At 49.2% G+C, this 16,091-nt stretch overlaps 1 protein-coding gene across 3 annotated transcripts in view; it reads left to right on the plus strand.

Annotated features, from left to right (window-relative positions):
- The window catches only part of MACROD1 (mono-ADP ribosylhydrolase 1), a 311,595-nt gene that overhangs the window by 295,295 nt on the left and 209 nt on the right, over positions 1-16,091 (plus strand). For 2 of the 3 annotated variants that reach the window (XM_028709921.2, XM_028709919.2), the window contains 4 exons: positions 11,385-11,506; positions 13,223-13,253; positions 13,366-13,439; positions 14,498-14,579. In XM_028709921.2, coding sequence (XP_028565754.2) covers positions 11,385-11,506; positions 13,223-13,253; positions 13,366-13,439; positions 14,498-14,579 — 309 coding nt within the window. Of the gene's footprint in view, positions 1-11,384; positions 11,507-13,222; positions 13,254-13,365; positions 13,440-14,497; positions 14,580-14,737; positions 14,770-16,091 lie in introns of all 3 variants that reach the window. The other variant, XM_028709920.2, reaches the window with a different exon arrangement.

Below are 16,091 nucleotides of genomic sequence, written 5' to 3' on the forward strand. Positions count from 1 at the left end.
GACCCCAGAGCCACCTCTGCCTGCCTGCCTGCCTGCCTGCCTGCCCTTTTTCTTACAGCCAGTACAGCACATGGCCCTGACTGCCACCTTCCTCCTCCTACATCTCAGTTTTGCCCCTTGTAGAACTCAGCAGGGAGGAGGAGGGGGACAAAATTCGAGTTGTTTGGCTCTGGCTTCCAGCATCTCTGGCTTCACCTACTGCCTGGGCTTCCTGCTGTCCTCCCAACCATTCCCAGCATGCACCAGGTGCTGCCACCACACTCAAGGAAGTGAGGAAAACACCATTGTATCATTTCCCTAATCCCAGGATGGATGGAGACTTTCTCTCCCTGCTTTCTCTCTGCTTATTCTGTGGGGTGAGGAATTCTCACTCTGCACTCACTCTGAGGGGCTGTCATTTATTCTTACTTGGCATATTTCTTGGCTAAACCCTGGGACTGAAAACACAGTGGGGACGAAGTAAGCCCCAATTTTGCTCCCTACATCTTGTATATTTTTTGGATACTGAGGCAGGGGCCTTCTCCGTCTGAAGCATTAAGAGGGTTAATTTTAACTTACTGCTAGATCTGTTTCATAGCTGCATTTCTGCCTTCCTGGGGGCCCTTGTATTTCCACCTACCTGCCTAGTAATTGAATTTCACGCCAGGCTGGGTGCCCGCCTCTGACTAACATTTTGGCTGCGAATTTCTTTTCTCCCTTTCTCCCTCTCTCCCTGCAAGACAGCAATTTCTTTTTCTCTTTTGTTTTTGCTTCCATCTTGTGCTCTTCTGTGGAAGGCAGCGCCGCGTTGTTGGCAACAGCAATCTGCGTGATTAAATCGATTCGCTCGCAAAAGGCAGATCAACATGAGAGATTTTTTAATTGGGATTTCCTTCCTTCCTTCCTTAAATCATAGTCCTCCAAGGGCAATAAGCATAGTCGAGGGCGTCATTCTGAACATTTCTCTCTCTCCATTTGGGGGCTGCCTCGAAGTCATGTTCTCTCGAGGGGAGAATAAATACCGTGCTGAAAAGAACGGAGAGGTCGTCGACTCCAACTTTATCTGTACAAAATACGTCCACGCTAACAGCCATGGCTACTCACGGTGGCGGTCGTGACAAGAGCAGTGGAAGTGGAATTAAAACTGAGATTCCACACGAGTGCTTAATATTCGGGGGGCCTCCGAGCTTCTGGGGTCAGTGGGCACATTTTCAGTGGTGCCTGTCTCAGAACAGCTGCTGTGGGGTGCGTGGCATAATGCGAAATGCCTGCTATGGAGGCGGGAGCCAGAGAATTGGTGTGACACAAAATGGCTGCCACATGTGAAAAAGCAGAAACAGAGCCAAGGCCACAAAATAGTACTGGCGTGACCCCACCTCGTCAGCCTCCCATCGATGTGAAGAAAAACATATAACCCACTCCTCACAGGCAGAAGCTCTTTGCACCTCTCCTCTCTTCAGAATGGGTGGGTGTCAAATCCTGGCATCCAATGAAATATGGGCAGGTATGTGTGTGTTCAGTGTAGGAGAGGCTGCCCCAGGGCAGGCAGGAACTGAGCAGGAAGAGCAAGTGGCCCTTTGTGGATTGTAGATTTCTGAGGGGATGTTTACTGCTATCTTTGGTGGACATCGTAAGAGGGGCTGGCAGGCACACTGGCGCCCATGGGTTCTGCGTTGGGGACTCGTGTCATGGCTGAAATGCTTATATAACATTTGCTTATGAGTTCCTTCAGCAAAGGAGATTTCCAGTGTTAATTAAATCTTCCCTGACCCACCCCCCAGGAGCCCCCACTTTCCCACTTAATCCCAGAGCTTGATCCCGCTCTCACATTCCTCCCATATTATAATCACTCGCTCCTTGCCTGTCTTCCTTTTTGGTGTCTCCATTGCTGCGATCTGGACCTGCTCCCATAACTGGAAGAAGCGGGGTGGGGGAGCTTTTTACAAGCAACTTCCCATAGGAAAACAGTCCCTGGGCAGCAAGTCTTGCAGAACCTTGAAATAGTGTGGAAGCACCTAGACAATCAGGGCACAGTTATTTGCTTCAATTTGCAGATAGTGGTTCACTTCATACTGACGTCCAGAACCATTCCCTAGCAAGGCCTTCAAAAATTTCCACCCCGAAACAGACTTATTAGAGAAACTAACCAATAAACTGAAACTGACATAGGGACAAACAGAAGAAGATGCCTTCAACCCGGTATGTATCAAATACACAGCCCAACAAGACAACAAGGATTTGTCGACAGCATACGAATCAATCTGGCTAACCTGATCCGAAAACACACGCCCCACTCACACAGGAAAACAAATCTCACTACAGTGAACCAAAGACAACCAACCACATCCTAGGCCACCCCCAACCTCTCTCACAACCAAGGAATTCAACAAGCGAATAGTAAGAGAACCCACACAAGTGACACTGACACAAAACCCCATACATAAACTAAGCAGAAGAATAGAAGCATTGCCACCCAGCCCCACCCTACTCACCATTCCCCTTCCCCCCTTTTCTTCCTAACCTAACACTGTGTGTAACACTGATGTCTCACAACAAATGAAACTGATCAGTAGAAAACACAGTTTGAAAAAAGAGACGATGCTTAGTTTTGTAAACTAAGAAATCTTTAATAAAAATATATATATTTTTAAAAAAATCCAGCCCACCTTTTTAGTCTGAGGGGTGTCCTGGAGCAGCCAAAATTCACCCAGGTTGCTTTTAACTCATCACATTGCTGCTGCTCTCCAGGGAGAGAGGCCACTAGCCAATATGCCACGTTGGCAACGTGGGGACTGAGTGGAAGCAGGAGGCCGCTTGTCTTGCCTTGGCTTAAAGCAGAATAAGGGAACCATGAGAAAGGTCATTTGGTTTCTGTACTGCATTGGAAGAAGAGGACTTTCCATCAGCAGAGAAAAGCTGTCTGCTCTCCCCCTTTGCCTCTCTCTTCTTCCCCTTCCATCCCTTAGCCTTGCTCTTTCTTTCCCCTACCCATTAAGCTTTTTCTCCTCGCTCTCAGCCTCACCATTCATTTCCCCTCCATCCCTTAACTTTTCTGTCTTGCCCCCATCCCTACCCCCTAACCTTGCTTTTTCTTAAACCCCCTGCGGTCACTTCCAGGCATCCTGCTACTTGAGCACCCATCCTGATGGGTTGGGTTGTGTCAAGGCACACTTCCCCATCACTTTCCAGTCTTTGCTGCTCAAGATCTCTAAATCAACTTTCATTGCGCAACCTGAATTTGTCAGTGGTTCCCAATTAGCTGTGGACCCCCTTTTCAAAAGCTGGTCCATGGACCCCCTACATTTGAAAACGTTGATATCTTTGTGGTAGTTTTTGTTATGTGAATGGTGCCACAATACCTTCCAATATGTCCCAGCACAAAACTGGGATGTGCATCTTCTGGGCTGTGCTCCTGTGTTAGTCACCTGATCTGTGTGAGAGCACAAGGATGTCTCAGACAGTTAACAGGTATGTGCCACAGACCCTCTGGGTGGGTTGTGCAGACCCCCTGGGGTCTGCCAACCACCAATTGGGGACCGCTGGGCTAGGTGAACCTTGGGGCATTAACTGAGATTTTTTTTGATGAGGTGATAGCCCTACTTTCTAGCCACACTAGCTAATGGAACCTTCAGCTCCAGGAACACTGCCCTTGTGAATCTCAGATGATGCAGATGTTGTTGTTGTTGTACATCATTATAAATTTATTTATACTCCTTCTTTTCCCCTGATGGGACTTCAGGTGGCTTACAGATTTTTTTTAAAAAAGAACTGCTATTTTATTTTATTTTTAGAAAAAGCTATCATTAACAATCAATTAAACAATTACTAGAGTTAAAACTATATACATATAAAAAATATGTTAAAGCACACAAGCAATAAAAACAGTACAGCACCAGTTTCCAAAAGCCCAACAGTGTTTTGGAAGACATCTCCCCCTGCCTGTCTTTTGGGCTTTCTGGAAGCTCCTGGCTGAGGCTGGTGTCGAAAACAGGATGCTGAACTAAACTGCCTTTGGTTCCCTCTCCTTTTTTCCTGCCTGAGGTAACCCCACTCTACCCAATGATAGGGCCGGACCTACAGGGGGAAATGACCATTCATGCTTGGCATGTGGGGTGAGGAGGGCCGCAAACACCCAGTGGCCTCAGGGTGGGGGTTGAGCTGATGTCCCTCAATGCAGGTTACCAGAGAAGCTGATTTATCGCCGGCATCTCCATGGAGTCTGCACGGGCAATTTGTCTTTATTATCAGGGGCAATGCTGGTGTGTCAGTGGGAGATTTGCATTTTGATTGCATTTCCCCAGAGAGGACGCAGAACCTCCTCTTGCTTCCGTGCTCAGGCAAAGAGGAGCCCGAGGAAAGGACAGCATCCCAGGACTGTGCTTTTCCTTCCTTTTTTCTTTGACCTAGGACCAGCTGTTGTTCCATTAGTGGGTGCTGGGTCATTATTGCCATTTTTTTAAAAAAAAAATTAACTGTGTTTTTCGTTTGAATTTTTGTGTTGTTGTTTTTTATTGTTGTTTTCCATTGGTTTTGATGTAAATTGCTTTGAGTTACCTTTGTAAGAAAAGCAGCTGACAAATACAACAAACAAATCAGAGCCAATGCTGTGCCCTCGAGACTTTGGACTACATCTCCCATCTTCCCATGCTGATTGAGCCTGATGGGTGTTGGAGCCCAACAATATTGACAGCAACCACCCTGTGACTGAAGTTCCTTCCCCAGTCCTGCCGCTGTGGATCCTTTGCCCCTCTAAAGCTTGAATCCATATGCTCTCTTGGGTATCCATTTCCCCTTCCAAACACGTGTCCCTGACAGGGGGTGGGGGGTGGTAGATCAGGGAAGCCACAAAAGGCCAACCTCAAGTCCTGAAACATGGGAAGGAACTCCCGTGTTTACTGGGGTAAATCAGATCACATTGCTTCTAAATCTTCAGCACAGCAGCAAGCCTGCGAGCCACCTCTGGGCACTGCAAGGAAGCCAGGCCACCCTCCTTGGGTCAGTAAATCACTCACAGAGCTAAGGCTGCATGTGGCCACTCAAGAAGCCGAAGCAGCAGTTGGCCAGCAGCATTTGAGGGCTGAAGGATGGAGTGCCTAGGCAGGACTCCTGGGTCCTTTGGGCGAGGGCTGGTAGCTCGACAACATCACACACACATGCACAAAGTCTGGTTTACGTATGCTGCAATAAACATCACCTGCTAGATTTCACAACCACTGCTTTGGCTTGAAATTTCTTTTCTGGATAGCACTCTTCAAATCACTGCACGGTAGCCCCGCAGAAGAGGGCAAAGGCTCATTCTCTGCTGCTGCCTCAGAGGACAGGACTAGTTTTCAAGGGCTTAAGTGACAGAAGGGCAGATGGGTGTTCAAGGTTAGGAGAAAATTCTGGATGGCAAGAGTAGTTAAACAGTGGATGCAATGGCCCAGAACAGTGGGTGAAGGCCCTTAAGCAGAGGCTGGATAGTCACCTGTGGGGGTGTTGTGGATCTGGATTTCCTGCAGCAAGGGGGGGGCCAGACAAATCACCTCACAAGATCAATTCTGTGGCTTCACTACCAAAATTTAGCAGGGGGAAATGTGCAGGTGGCAGGAGCAAGCCAACAATAAATCATACCCTGAAAGTTGGCGTTAACTCTTTATTAGCAAGAACACGATCTGTGCAGACTTGGCGGAGTGTCAGGCCTAATGAGCACAGCAGCTCATCCCCAGTAGGTCTTGTCCCATGGATCAGTTGCCAAGGCTGAAAGCCCCTGCCTCACCACAGCCGTCCAAGTCCCCTCCTCTGCAAAACTTTTTCCAAACAATTGGAGACTGCGCCTATGTGAAGCCAACCTCTCCTCTGCCCTTTTCATGCCTCTTCTGGTTTTGGGAAACCAGCAGGGAGGGACACATGTTGCAGCAGAAGGGGAGACACCTGTGACTCTTTAGCCAGACTCATCTCTGTCTCTTCACCTCCCTCCTCCCCTGCTTCAGCTTCTTCCTCTGATTCTGGACTTACTTCTCTCTGCCACAGACTCCCCCTGCTCACTAAGCCCTGTTACCTCTTCAGCTTCCGACACCTCCTCTTCCTGGTCATCTCCCTCTGACCACTCATCATCATACCACCTCCAATCCATGGGCTCTGAGCCTTCTTCCCTTGGAGGTTCCCATCTGGTTCCTCCTTCCATTCCTCTGTGTCCAACCAGTGCATGGCAGCAGGCAAGATTCTGCCAAGTTGCTCAGCAAGGGCAAAGCTTGTTAAGATGCACAGACCTGTTTCCCCCAACTGGGGCGTGTGTGGGCAATTAAGACTGGGAAACTGGTGCAAGGGATCCAAGTTGCCCCTGCCCCACTCATGGCTGCTCAGAAAGGGAAAACAGTGAAAGCACTGGGAGCTCTGGTCATGTCATGTCCTGCACCAGTTTCACCCTAAGAAGTCAACTTGCTCCCGCCTCCTGGTGGCTGATTGACAAGTGTGCTGGCACTCCATCTGTTTTTTGTGGGGGTTTTGTGGCAAATTCTGTTTTAATTTTATCAGAATTAAATGTTTACTAATTGATAGCATGTGTAATCATTTTGATTTGTTAAAACGCAGTGTTTTTTACACTGACACACACACACACACACACACACCCCTCTGTGCTGGCTGACGCCACTGAGACTTTACTACCGCAGCAGGGCAGGTGGTGGCAGTTGTGAGGTCAACCGTCCTTTAAGGAGAAAGCTTTTTAATCTGCAAAATTGAATTGCTTATTTGTTTTAATCATTTGAGCTGATTTTAATGGACCTGGGTGTCGGTGCCTGTATGTGTGTTCCCGTGCATTGTGCATTATCATTGCCCTTTAAATTGGACAACACTTCTGAGAATTTCTACGGAAAGCAAATTGTAAATGTATCCCTCATAAAAGAGGCTAAGTAGACCCTGAATAGTTTTTTGTAGTTATCCAATGGTGGGGTGCCCCCATGTATGCTACTTTACGTAGGACAGCCCTCCACTTGAAGAAGTCCTGTCTGTTTGAAGGGCAATAAATAGTAGTAGTAGTAGTAGTAGTAGTAGTAGTAGTAGTAGTAGTAATTCCCAAGTGGCCGCTTGTTTGTGGTGGAGTCCCTGGGCAAAATACATTTTTGTGGAGGCCTTGCCTCCTCCAGCCTGATCACCTCCAGCTGTTTTTGCACTCCCATCAGCCTCAGCCAGCATGACCAATGGTCAGGGGCATTGGCAGCTGGAGTCCAGCAACATCTGCAGGGCAACAGGTTGGGGAAGGGTGGCTTGCGCATTCCCCCTCCTGCCTCTGAGTCCACTTCTCATGCGTGGCTGGAAGAAGAGAACAGGCAAGGGGATGTGAACAGGTGGCGGAGGGGCGGGCAGGGGCCTGTCAGGGGCGGCAGCTGTGCTTTCTCTTATTGCTGGCTTGGAGAAGATAGCAACAAGCAGGCAGTGAGGAGCAGCAGGGCCCAGGGGTTCTCTGCTGGTTGGCAGTGGGCTTGACAGATGCCTGGCTGTGCTGATCCCTGCAAAACAAAGCAAAATCGGAGGGAGCATGATGAAGGCAGTGTTTTAGCAGGGGCTGGAAGATTACCTTCCAGTGCTTGCACACTCCTCTCTACAAAACGACTCCTTCTCCATGAGCTCAAACACTGGACACTCATAGCAGGGCAAGGGCAGGCTCAGATGAAGTCCTACCTCACATAAATCACACACACACACACACACAAATACAAATACGAAAAGCAGTTTTCCAACCTTAGTGGGCAATGATTGCTGGCTCAACAGCACCCCCTGCTGACCATAGCTACTCTTCCTGATTTGTACGCTTGGATCCTGAATTTTACGTAGCAGGCAGAACAACTTGATTCAGCTGAAAATGAAGAGGGAGGAGGCCTCTGGTATTCTCGGCAGGCCCGAGCCCCCAGACCTCCTCGCTTCACTCATCTTCCTGCTCCCTTCACTACCGTCTACAAATTCACCGCTGCCTCCTCCTGCAGGAGACGCTGACGCCAATAAATCTGGGCCTGGTATTTTAATATCTGCACACTTCCTCCTGTATTTAACTAAACCCAGCTGTTGGCTGAGCTTTGACTCACCCCACTCGATTCAGAAACTAATTCATTGGGTCCAGCTCACCTTCAGTCTCTTTCCCCTGGTAAATAAGTCACTGTCCCTCGTTCATCTCCGCATTTGCCTTGGCGACTGGTGCCTTGTTAAAACATTGGTATGTTTTGTTGCAAACATCATCACTCTTTGGGGTTTCACTCTCTCCCAGGGATCACTAGCAGATTTTAGAGTGGGGAATGGGTGCGTGCACAGGGACATCAGGGGCCCAATTGGATACTTACCATAAGTCTGGCTGTCCTCAGCTGGATAGCTCAGTTGGTTAGAGCATGGTGCTGATAATGCCAAGGTTGCAGGTTCAATCCCCATCTGGGACAGCATTGCAGGGGTTTGGACTCGATGATCCTCAGGGTCCCTTCCAACTCTATGATTCTGTTCTATTCCAGATGCGTAGTAGGTGCCACTGCAGTGGCAGAGGCAGGAGTATGCGGCAGGGGTATCCTTACACCACTGGGAGCTTGGCAGAAGCTTTGTGCCAAATGCAAAGCGTCAGCTTTGGGACTCAACACCCACACCCCTCCCAATACCAACCCAAGCCCTGTGTCCCACGACCTTCAGAGACTTCTCTCCTCTGCATTCCTGCTGGCAGCAGTCATGCTCTGTGTGTAGATTGAGGAAAGAGGCTGCTGTGTGGTGGCCCCTGCTTCTGGGATAGCCTCACCGGGGAGCACCTCTGACACAGACACTTCTATCGTTCTGGTGACTCGTAAAGACCTGCTGGCTAAAGCATCCCTGCTTGAGAGCGAGTAACCCACTCTGTAGTTTTTCAAGTTGCTTTTGTGGTTTTAATGTATCTTTATTTGTAAATACAAGTGTAATTCATGCTAGCTGCTTTATTATTATGCCCACTTACAAGGTTTTTTGGGGTTGGGTGGGGTGGGGTAGGGTGGGGGGTTAGTAGTTCATGCATTTGTATATTTTACTCTGCCCTGGGACAGATTATGATGCAGGGGTGGGCTATAAATATGCCTAATAAATAGATAATGAATTTTTAAAAAGCAGATAGATAAAACCCTTGAGATGTGGGGCTGGGGTAGGGGATGCTTCTGAAGTTGTCCAAGCCATGAGGATATTTATTTAAAATACATTTATACCCTCTTATGGGACCAAAACTTCACCAGGCAGTTCCCGTCGTGCAGATATAGGATTATAATACTGAGTAGAAGCAAGAGCAGCACAAATGAGAAACGTATCTATATATAGCTATGTAGATATCTGCAGAATAAAAGGCAGCAATAAGATTCGGCAACAGTAAAATAGCAGCAAGACAATGAGACCAATAAATAGTAACATCCAGCTTCAGTCCAAGAAAATTAAAACAAATAAAATAATTCAGCACCACTTCAGTTAATAGCAGCACAACGATATCAAGAAAAGGCTGTTTGAAACAGGCAAGTCTTTAATGCTTATTTGAAGGTTGCAGCGATGAGGTTGTCTGAGCCTCTTTTGGGAGACAGATCCATGAAAGTGGGGTCACTGCAGACAGGTCCCCCGTTTGCCATATTTGAAATGAGGTCTTGCTTATTCTCAGGGGCTGCTGTTCATTTATTTCGTAAAGGCCAAAAAAAAAAAAAAAAAAAGGCAGGAGTGTAAGTGATATAAAAATGCTAACATGAATCATGCAGAGTATATGTTCTTGTAGAAGTGTCTAACCTCACTATAATAAAAGAGAACATTAAAGAATATGTTGCTACTCAGTGAGGGCATTACTAACTGCGTGTTTTACTTTTTATATAAAAAAAAATGAGAACGTTCCATATACTGCTGCTTTAAGCCTGAGTAATAACTTCAGAACTACCCAGGGAGCCTAAATGTAGCCAAAGGGCTGTATGTATGTATAAAGCAAATAAAGGAAAATAAGTAATTGTCACTTAATAATTTATCTAAGTGCCTAAGGGATACTTGAGAAATAATCTTTATTCTTCAGAAGGAATAGGCTTGCAGTAAGCTTGTTTTAGAGAAGTAATGTGGTTCTCTCCAGAAGTTGCTGGACTCTCAACACTCATCAGTCCTGAACAGCAGGACTACTGGACGGAATGATGGGAGTTGTAGTCTAGAAATACCTGCAGTGCCCAGGGGCATGGCATGGGAGGGGCTGCCAGGGCAAGTGCCCCGGGCGCATTTGTCATGTGTGTGTGTGCGCACTACGCACGACACCTTCTCCAAACCAGCCCTGCACTGCTTTGCAAGGCTGGTATCTGATCAGCGGCTCAGGGAGGGTGGCATGAGAAAGATGCAGTAGTCATGCACCCTTTGATCCCAGACTCCTGAGGGATCTTTGCAGCCTTGCAAAGTGGGTTGGGGTTGGTATCGCTCCGGTGGCATTGGCGGTTAGGCCTGGGCTGGCACGTGTCAGGCTCCGTTCGTCCTCCATGCCCCGCACTCTGCTCCCCTGGCACGTGTGGGCGCACACCCCAGGCACTATGAGAACACGCTCTGCTGCTGGGAGTGCCAGAGACTCGCCACCCATAAGAATTTGCAAAAACCTCTGCTAGATCGGACCAGTAGCCCATCAGCATCCTGTTCTCAGAAGAGCCATCCAAATGCCTCTGGGAAGTGCACATTAAGGACTTGAGCACTACAGCACTCTCCCCACTTGTGATTCCCAACAACTAGTACTCAGAAGCATTACAGCCTCCGACCTCCAATTAGAATTTGTCTAATCTTTTTTTATGGGGGACGCAGGTGGCGCTGTGGGTTAAACCACAGCGCCTAGGACTTGCTGATCAGGAGGTCGGTGGTTCGAATCCCCGCAACGGGGTGAGCTCCCATTGCTCGGTCCCAGCTCCTGCCAACCTAGCAGTTCAGAAGCATGTCAAAGTGCTAGTAGATAAATAGGTACTGCTCCAGCGGGAAGGTAAACGGCACTTCCGTGCGCTGCTCTGGCTCGCCAGAAGCGGCTCAGTCATGCTGGCCACATGACCCGGAAGCTGTACGCCGGCTCCCTCGGCCAATAAAGCGAGATGAGCGCCGCAACCCCAGAGCCGGTCATGACTGGACCTAATGGTCACAGGTCCCTTTACCTTTTAATCTTCTTTTAAAACCATCCAAGTTGATGGCGATCACTGCCTGCCTCTTGTGGAAGCGAGTTCCATCGTTCAGCCGTGCACTATGTGAAGAAATGCTTTGTTTTGTCCCTCGGTGGTTTAGAGAATTGGAAGGAGCAATAGCAATGTGCTCTTGATTAAGTCCAGCAGTTCAGTTCTTGTAAGCATCTCTCAATCAAATTGCAGAGGACGGAACTGAGCAAGAGGGGCTCTGGTGGGCTCTGCTTCTGGCCGATGACCCTCATCTGTCTCTCTCTCTTTTCTCAGTCGTCATTCACACGGTAGGACCCATCGCCCAGGGGCAACCCAGTGCTGCGCAAGCAACCGAACTCAGCGACTGCTACAAGAACAGCCTGAAATTAGCCGTAGAGAACAAGCTGCGGACTGTGGTGAGCAGACAGGGAAGAGGTTTAAGGTGTTTGACAGAGCAGGTGGCAAGGCTGGATGCAAATCTGCATGGCTCAGCCCTGGGACTTGCTCTGTAAGTGATGAAAGAATTTACACAGGTAGTTCTTGATATTCTCTTTCTTTCTTTCTTTTTTTAAAAATGGGGGTATTTCTCTACCAAAGCCAGCCAACACTTTTCCCAAGCACAGCTACTCTCCTAGAGCTGCTGACAGTGTAATTTTCCCTTCCATTCACCAAGGGTACTTTGAAATTAAATCTGATCGGAATGGAAGGCACAGGAAAAAATCCAGACATCAGATACAAGGACTGTGTACACACATCTAAAGCACACCCACCCCACAAAGAATCATGGGAGCTGTAGTTTACCCCTCACAGATACAATTTCCAGCACCCTTAATAAACTACAGTTCCCAGGAATTTTGCAGGGTGCTTTAAATGTATGGTGTGTGCGCAGCCAAGGTCTCTGGTGCCTGCTTACGTCTTCAGAAGGTGCAGAGCTGCAGCCCAGTTCATTGTGTCTGCTCCCCTCGGCTGGGCTACTGTTCCTTTCCCTCCTTACAAAAAGCCATCACCCCCAAGTCTTCTGCCTCCGCCAGTGGTCAGCTCAATGTCCCAGGAGAGCTCACAACAGCAGAGATATTTCTAGCTACCATCCCCCTTTCGTCTGCTCTTCTGATACTGCACTGGAGCGCGCAAGTTGAATGCTTCGCTATTATGGCTGATAGATAAGACAGATAATTAAATTAATTAGGTTTAACCACAGGTCTAAATGATGATGACAGATATATATTTGTAATACAATTAGAAAGCAGGGGCTCACAATCGAAATATAAAATCATTGAATTCAAGCGCTGTTAAATTGAGTTAGCCTTTTATAAACCCAAGCTTTCAGAAGAGAGCAAAAGCCTCCAGCTCTGTGGTTTATCTGCAGCACATGGGCCAGCACTGTAGGATGGCCAGGCTGGCTGGGGCGGCTGGGAGTTGTAGGCCAAACCCTCTGGAGGGCACCAGGTTGACAAAGGCTATTTTAGAATATATACCATATTTTTCGCCCTATAGGGCGCACTGGCCTATAGGACGCACCTACTTTTTTGGGGGGAGAAATGAATAAAAAAAAAATTATTTTCCCCCTCAGCCGCAGGGCTGGGGCGGGGGAAGCCCGAGCTTCCCCCGACCCCAGCCCCCAGAACAGGCTGCTATCCGCAAGCCTTGCAAGCCCGGCGGCAACTCCTGCTGGGCTTGCAAAGCTTGCGGATAGCTTCCTGAAGCCTGGAGAGCGAGAGGGGTCGGTGCGCACCGACCCCTCTCGCTCTCCAGGCTTCAGCGAAAGCCTGCATTCGCCCCATAGGACGCACACACATTTCCCCTTCATTTTTGGAGGGGGGAAAAGTGCATCCTATAGGGCGAAAAATACGGTAAGCTCTTGTTCTTCACTGCTGGGAATGGCAGGCCCAATGCAGGTTATTCTATGGCTTTCTGCCGAATTTACATGGGAGGCAAGGAGGTTTTTGACTGCCAGCCACTGCTGTCGTGAGGTGCCTCAGGTTGTAAGCCCCTCTTCAACCTTCAGCTCCACACCTGGAACCAGGGAGTGGGATGGAGCTCCTGCACCCTTACTGCTGCAGATTAAGCACCCAGAGATAAGAGTGCTCACGCGCATGCAGGATCTCTCTCACGCACAGCCTTTCTCCCCACAGGCCTTCCCCTGCATTTCCACAGGCGTATTTGGTAAGTATTGCATGGGAAAGGGGAACAGGGGGAACCATCCTTCCCTAGGCCAAGAGATAGAACGGAGGTTGTTCCGCAGCATTACAGCTCTTCCTTCTCCCTTTCTCAACAGGCTATCCAAACGATGCTGCTGCTGAGGTGGTGCTCAACACGCTGCGCAAGTGGCTAGAAGAGAATAAGGAGAAGGTGAGGGAAGAGGAGGAGGATGTGTCTGGCTGGGGAAGGTGTGGAGGAGGAGGTTTGGGCACTGGCAGGTGCCTCCTCATTTGAGACCCAGAATTCTTTCTTCCATGTTTTGACTTTGGGAGCAGAGCTCAGTCTAATCATCCCTCCTGATCCAGTTTCAGAGCCCCCTTGCTCTTTAAGGCACGGGTGGGTTCAGCTCAAAGGCCACACGCTTTCCAATGAGGGTGGGTGTGTTGCATGCCAATGATGGCAGGGCTATGCTACATTCCAGCCACATTAAAAAGGAGGTTTCCCTCAGTCGGTAGACTCTTAATCTCAGGGTAGTGGGCTCAATCCCCATGTTGGGCAAACGATTCCTGCATTGCAGGGGGGTTGGACTAGATGACCCTTGTGGTCCCTCCAACTCTACAATTCTACACATGTACCCCCACCTTCCTCATCCAGCCAGGCAAGTGAGAGGCAATATTACACTTTGCAGGCCCAATTCCAGCAAGCAAGAGCGCTTGAGGGCAGAAAGGCGGGCCAGTGAAGGGTGAAGCCTGAGGGCGATTCTCGAGGGCCAAAAGCAGCCTTCACAGCCCCATTCAGCACCCCAGCCTGAGTAAAACAGGCAGGCATGTGCAAATGTTTTCTAATTTTAAATACATAATTTTTGGAGATGGGTGAATAGGTAGATGTGTGCACCATCAGCCCTGAAGAACTAAAAAAACAAACCCAAGGTATTTATCTAAAACACCAATATAAATGGCAGAGGAGGAGCAGAGCAAAGAGCAAGATGGAAGGAAAGCTAAAAAATACCCAGCAGTGGAAGACAAAGCAGGAAAAGACGCATGGTTACGCATGGTGGATCACACCAGCTGCAGGCAGCTCAGAGCAGCAACAGACTCCAACTCCCATCAGCCCCGGTTGGGGTGACCAATGGTCAGTGACGATGGGAGCTGGAGTCCAGCAACACCGGGGGGGAGACAGGCTTCCCAGCCCTGTCCTGGAGGAGCAAATGGCACAGAATGCAAAGGTGCAGCTCTCACTCCCCGCTCCAATTCCTCTTCCTCCGGCAGGTTGACAGGCTCATCATCTGCGTCTTCCTCGAGAAGGACGACGAGATCTACAAGGAGTTGCTGCCCCGCTTCTTCCCCGTGGGTGAGTTGGCGGCAGCAGCAGGAGGCCTTTTCAGGAAAGGAGGATGCTTCCCATAAGCTGCTGGTGGGCCTTCCACAAAAGCTCCAGCTCTTCGAGGGAGGGCGAGAGGGAAAAGCCCGTCGTGGGGGATTCTCACCTCTCCCTCCGTTTGTTTCCAGCTTGACCACACTCCTCACGCTCTCCAATGGGGGTAAGAGCTTTCCAGCACCGATTGCAGTGCGGAAACAGGCACAGGGGAGTCTGCATGCGCCGCTTCCCTGGCAGCAGCCAACACGGACTAACCTCTTCCTCGTTTGCTGGATTCCCATTTCACTTAGGGAATCCTGAGATGCGAGAGACCTGTGGCTGGTTCTCCTGGTGTTTCAGTTTACAAGCAGCTATAAAAGGTTCCCCAACAGAGCAGTGACTTGGAGGAGGGGCAGGGCCTTTCTCTAAATCTCTCCGCCTCCACCTCTTTCTCTCTCACACAAGTTACTATTACCCTGACTTGGGGGAGGTGGGGGCATCAAAGGTGTCCTATAGGTCATTGTTTTTGTCTACCCAAACAAGCCAAATACCAACTGCGGCCACTTTAGATTTAGTGGGGGCGACACCCATCCCGTCACTGCTCCTTAAGAAAAATAAAAACAGACACCCCTTCCCATCAGCTTTTAAGCAGAAATAGAAGTAGTGGATCAGTCAAGCGATAGGTCTCCTGTGACACATGTGCCCTTTAGCCCTTACGTGCATGCACACGCACACACAGGCACTGCTGCTGGCCTCCAGGGTTAAGAAGTGGTCACAGCCAGGACTTATGGGGTCCTTTTCGATCCTGGGAAGAAAGCACAGAGCAGCTATCCAAAAGCTCCCCACAACAGCCTCAGAATCGGGGTTTGAGTCCATGAGGTTGACAGAGAGGAAGGAGCCAGCAAGCCAGGATCCCCTCCCTCACAGAAAGCATGAAGGATTTAGAGCCCTGGAAGATGGAGAAGGGTTTGAAATGCTTTTGGCTTGGGGAGGGGGCATTTTGGGACATACTTGGTTACTGCATTTGTGGGGGTGGGGAAGAGAAGAACACCTTAGGGAGTAATGTGGCACACAGTGGTCACAACAGCTGCAGAAATTGCAAGTTCGGGGGAAAACAAGACTAGAAATTGCTGCACGCAGCAAAGAACACAAACTGAAGCGGCAGCAGTGCTAGGAATCCAGGAGGTAGCTGGTGGGGCTGAGGGCCAACCTAACACCTGCAGCACTAACAAAAGCTTGTTGAGTTGGGGGTTTGGTGCTTGTCTAACTGATCACTCAGTCTCTCTCCCCCCCCCCCCCCGCTTTATTGTTGAGGAATGGAAACATTTGCTCCTGCATCCTTCTTTTTCCTTCCTCCCCACTCCCAAAGCTGCAAGACTTACTCCGCCAGCCAGCATGTACATCCCTTGCTTCAAGCCCTGTCCTCTGCATACCCATTGGGCAACTCAGGTCATGCTGATGAAATATGCTGGGCAGAGGGGAGGCAGCCCCCAGCCAGCAAGCCTG

This window comes from Podarcis muralis, chromosome 16 (genome assembly GCF_964188315.1).
Source record: "Podarcis muralis chromosome 16, rPodMur119.hap1.1, whole genome shotgun sequence".
In the NCBI taxonomy this organism is placed as follows: domain Eukaryota; kingdom Metazoa; phylum Chordata; class Lepidosauria; order Squamata; family Lacertidae; genus Podarcis; species Podarcis muralis.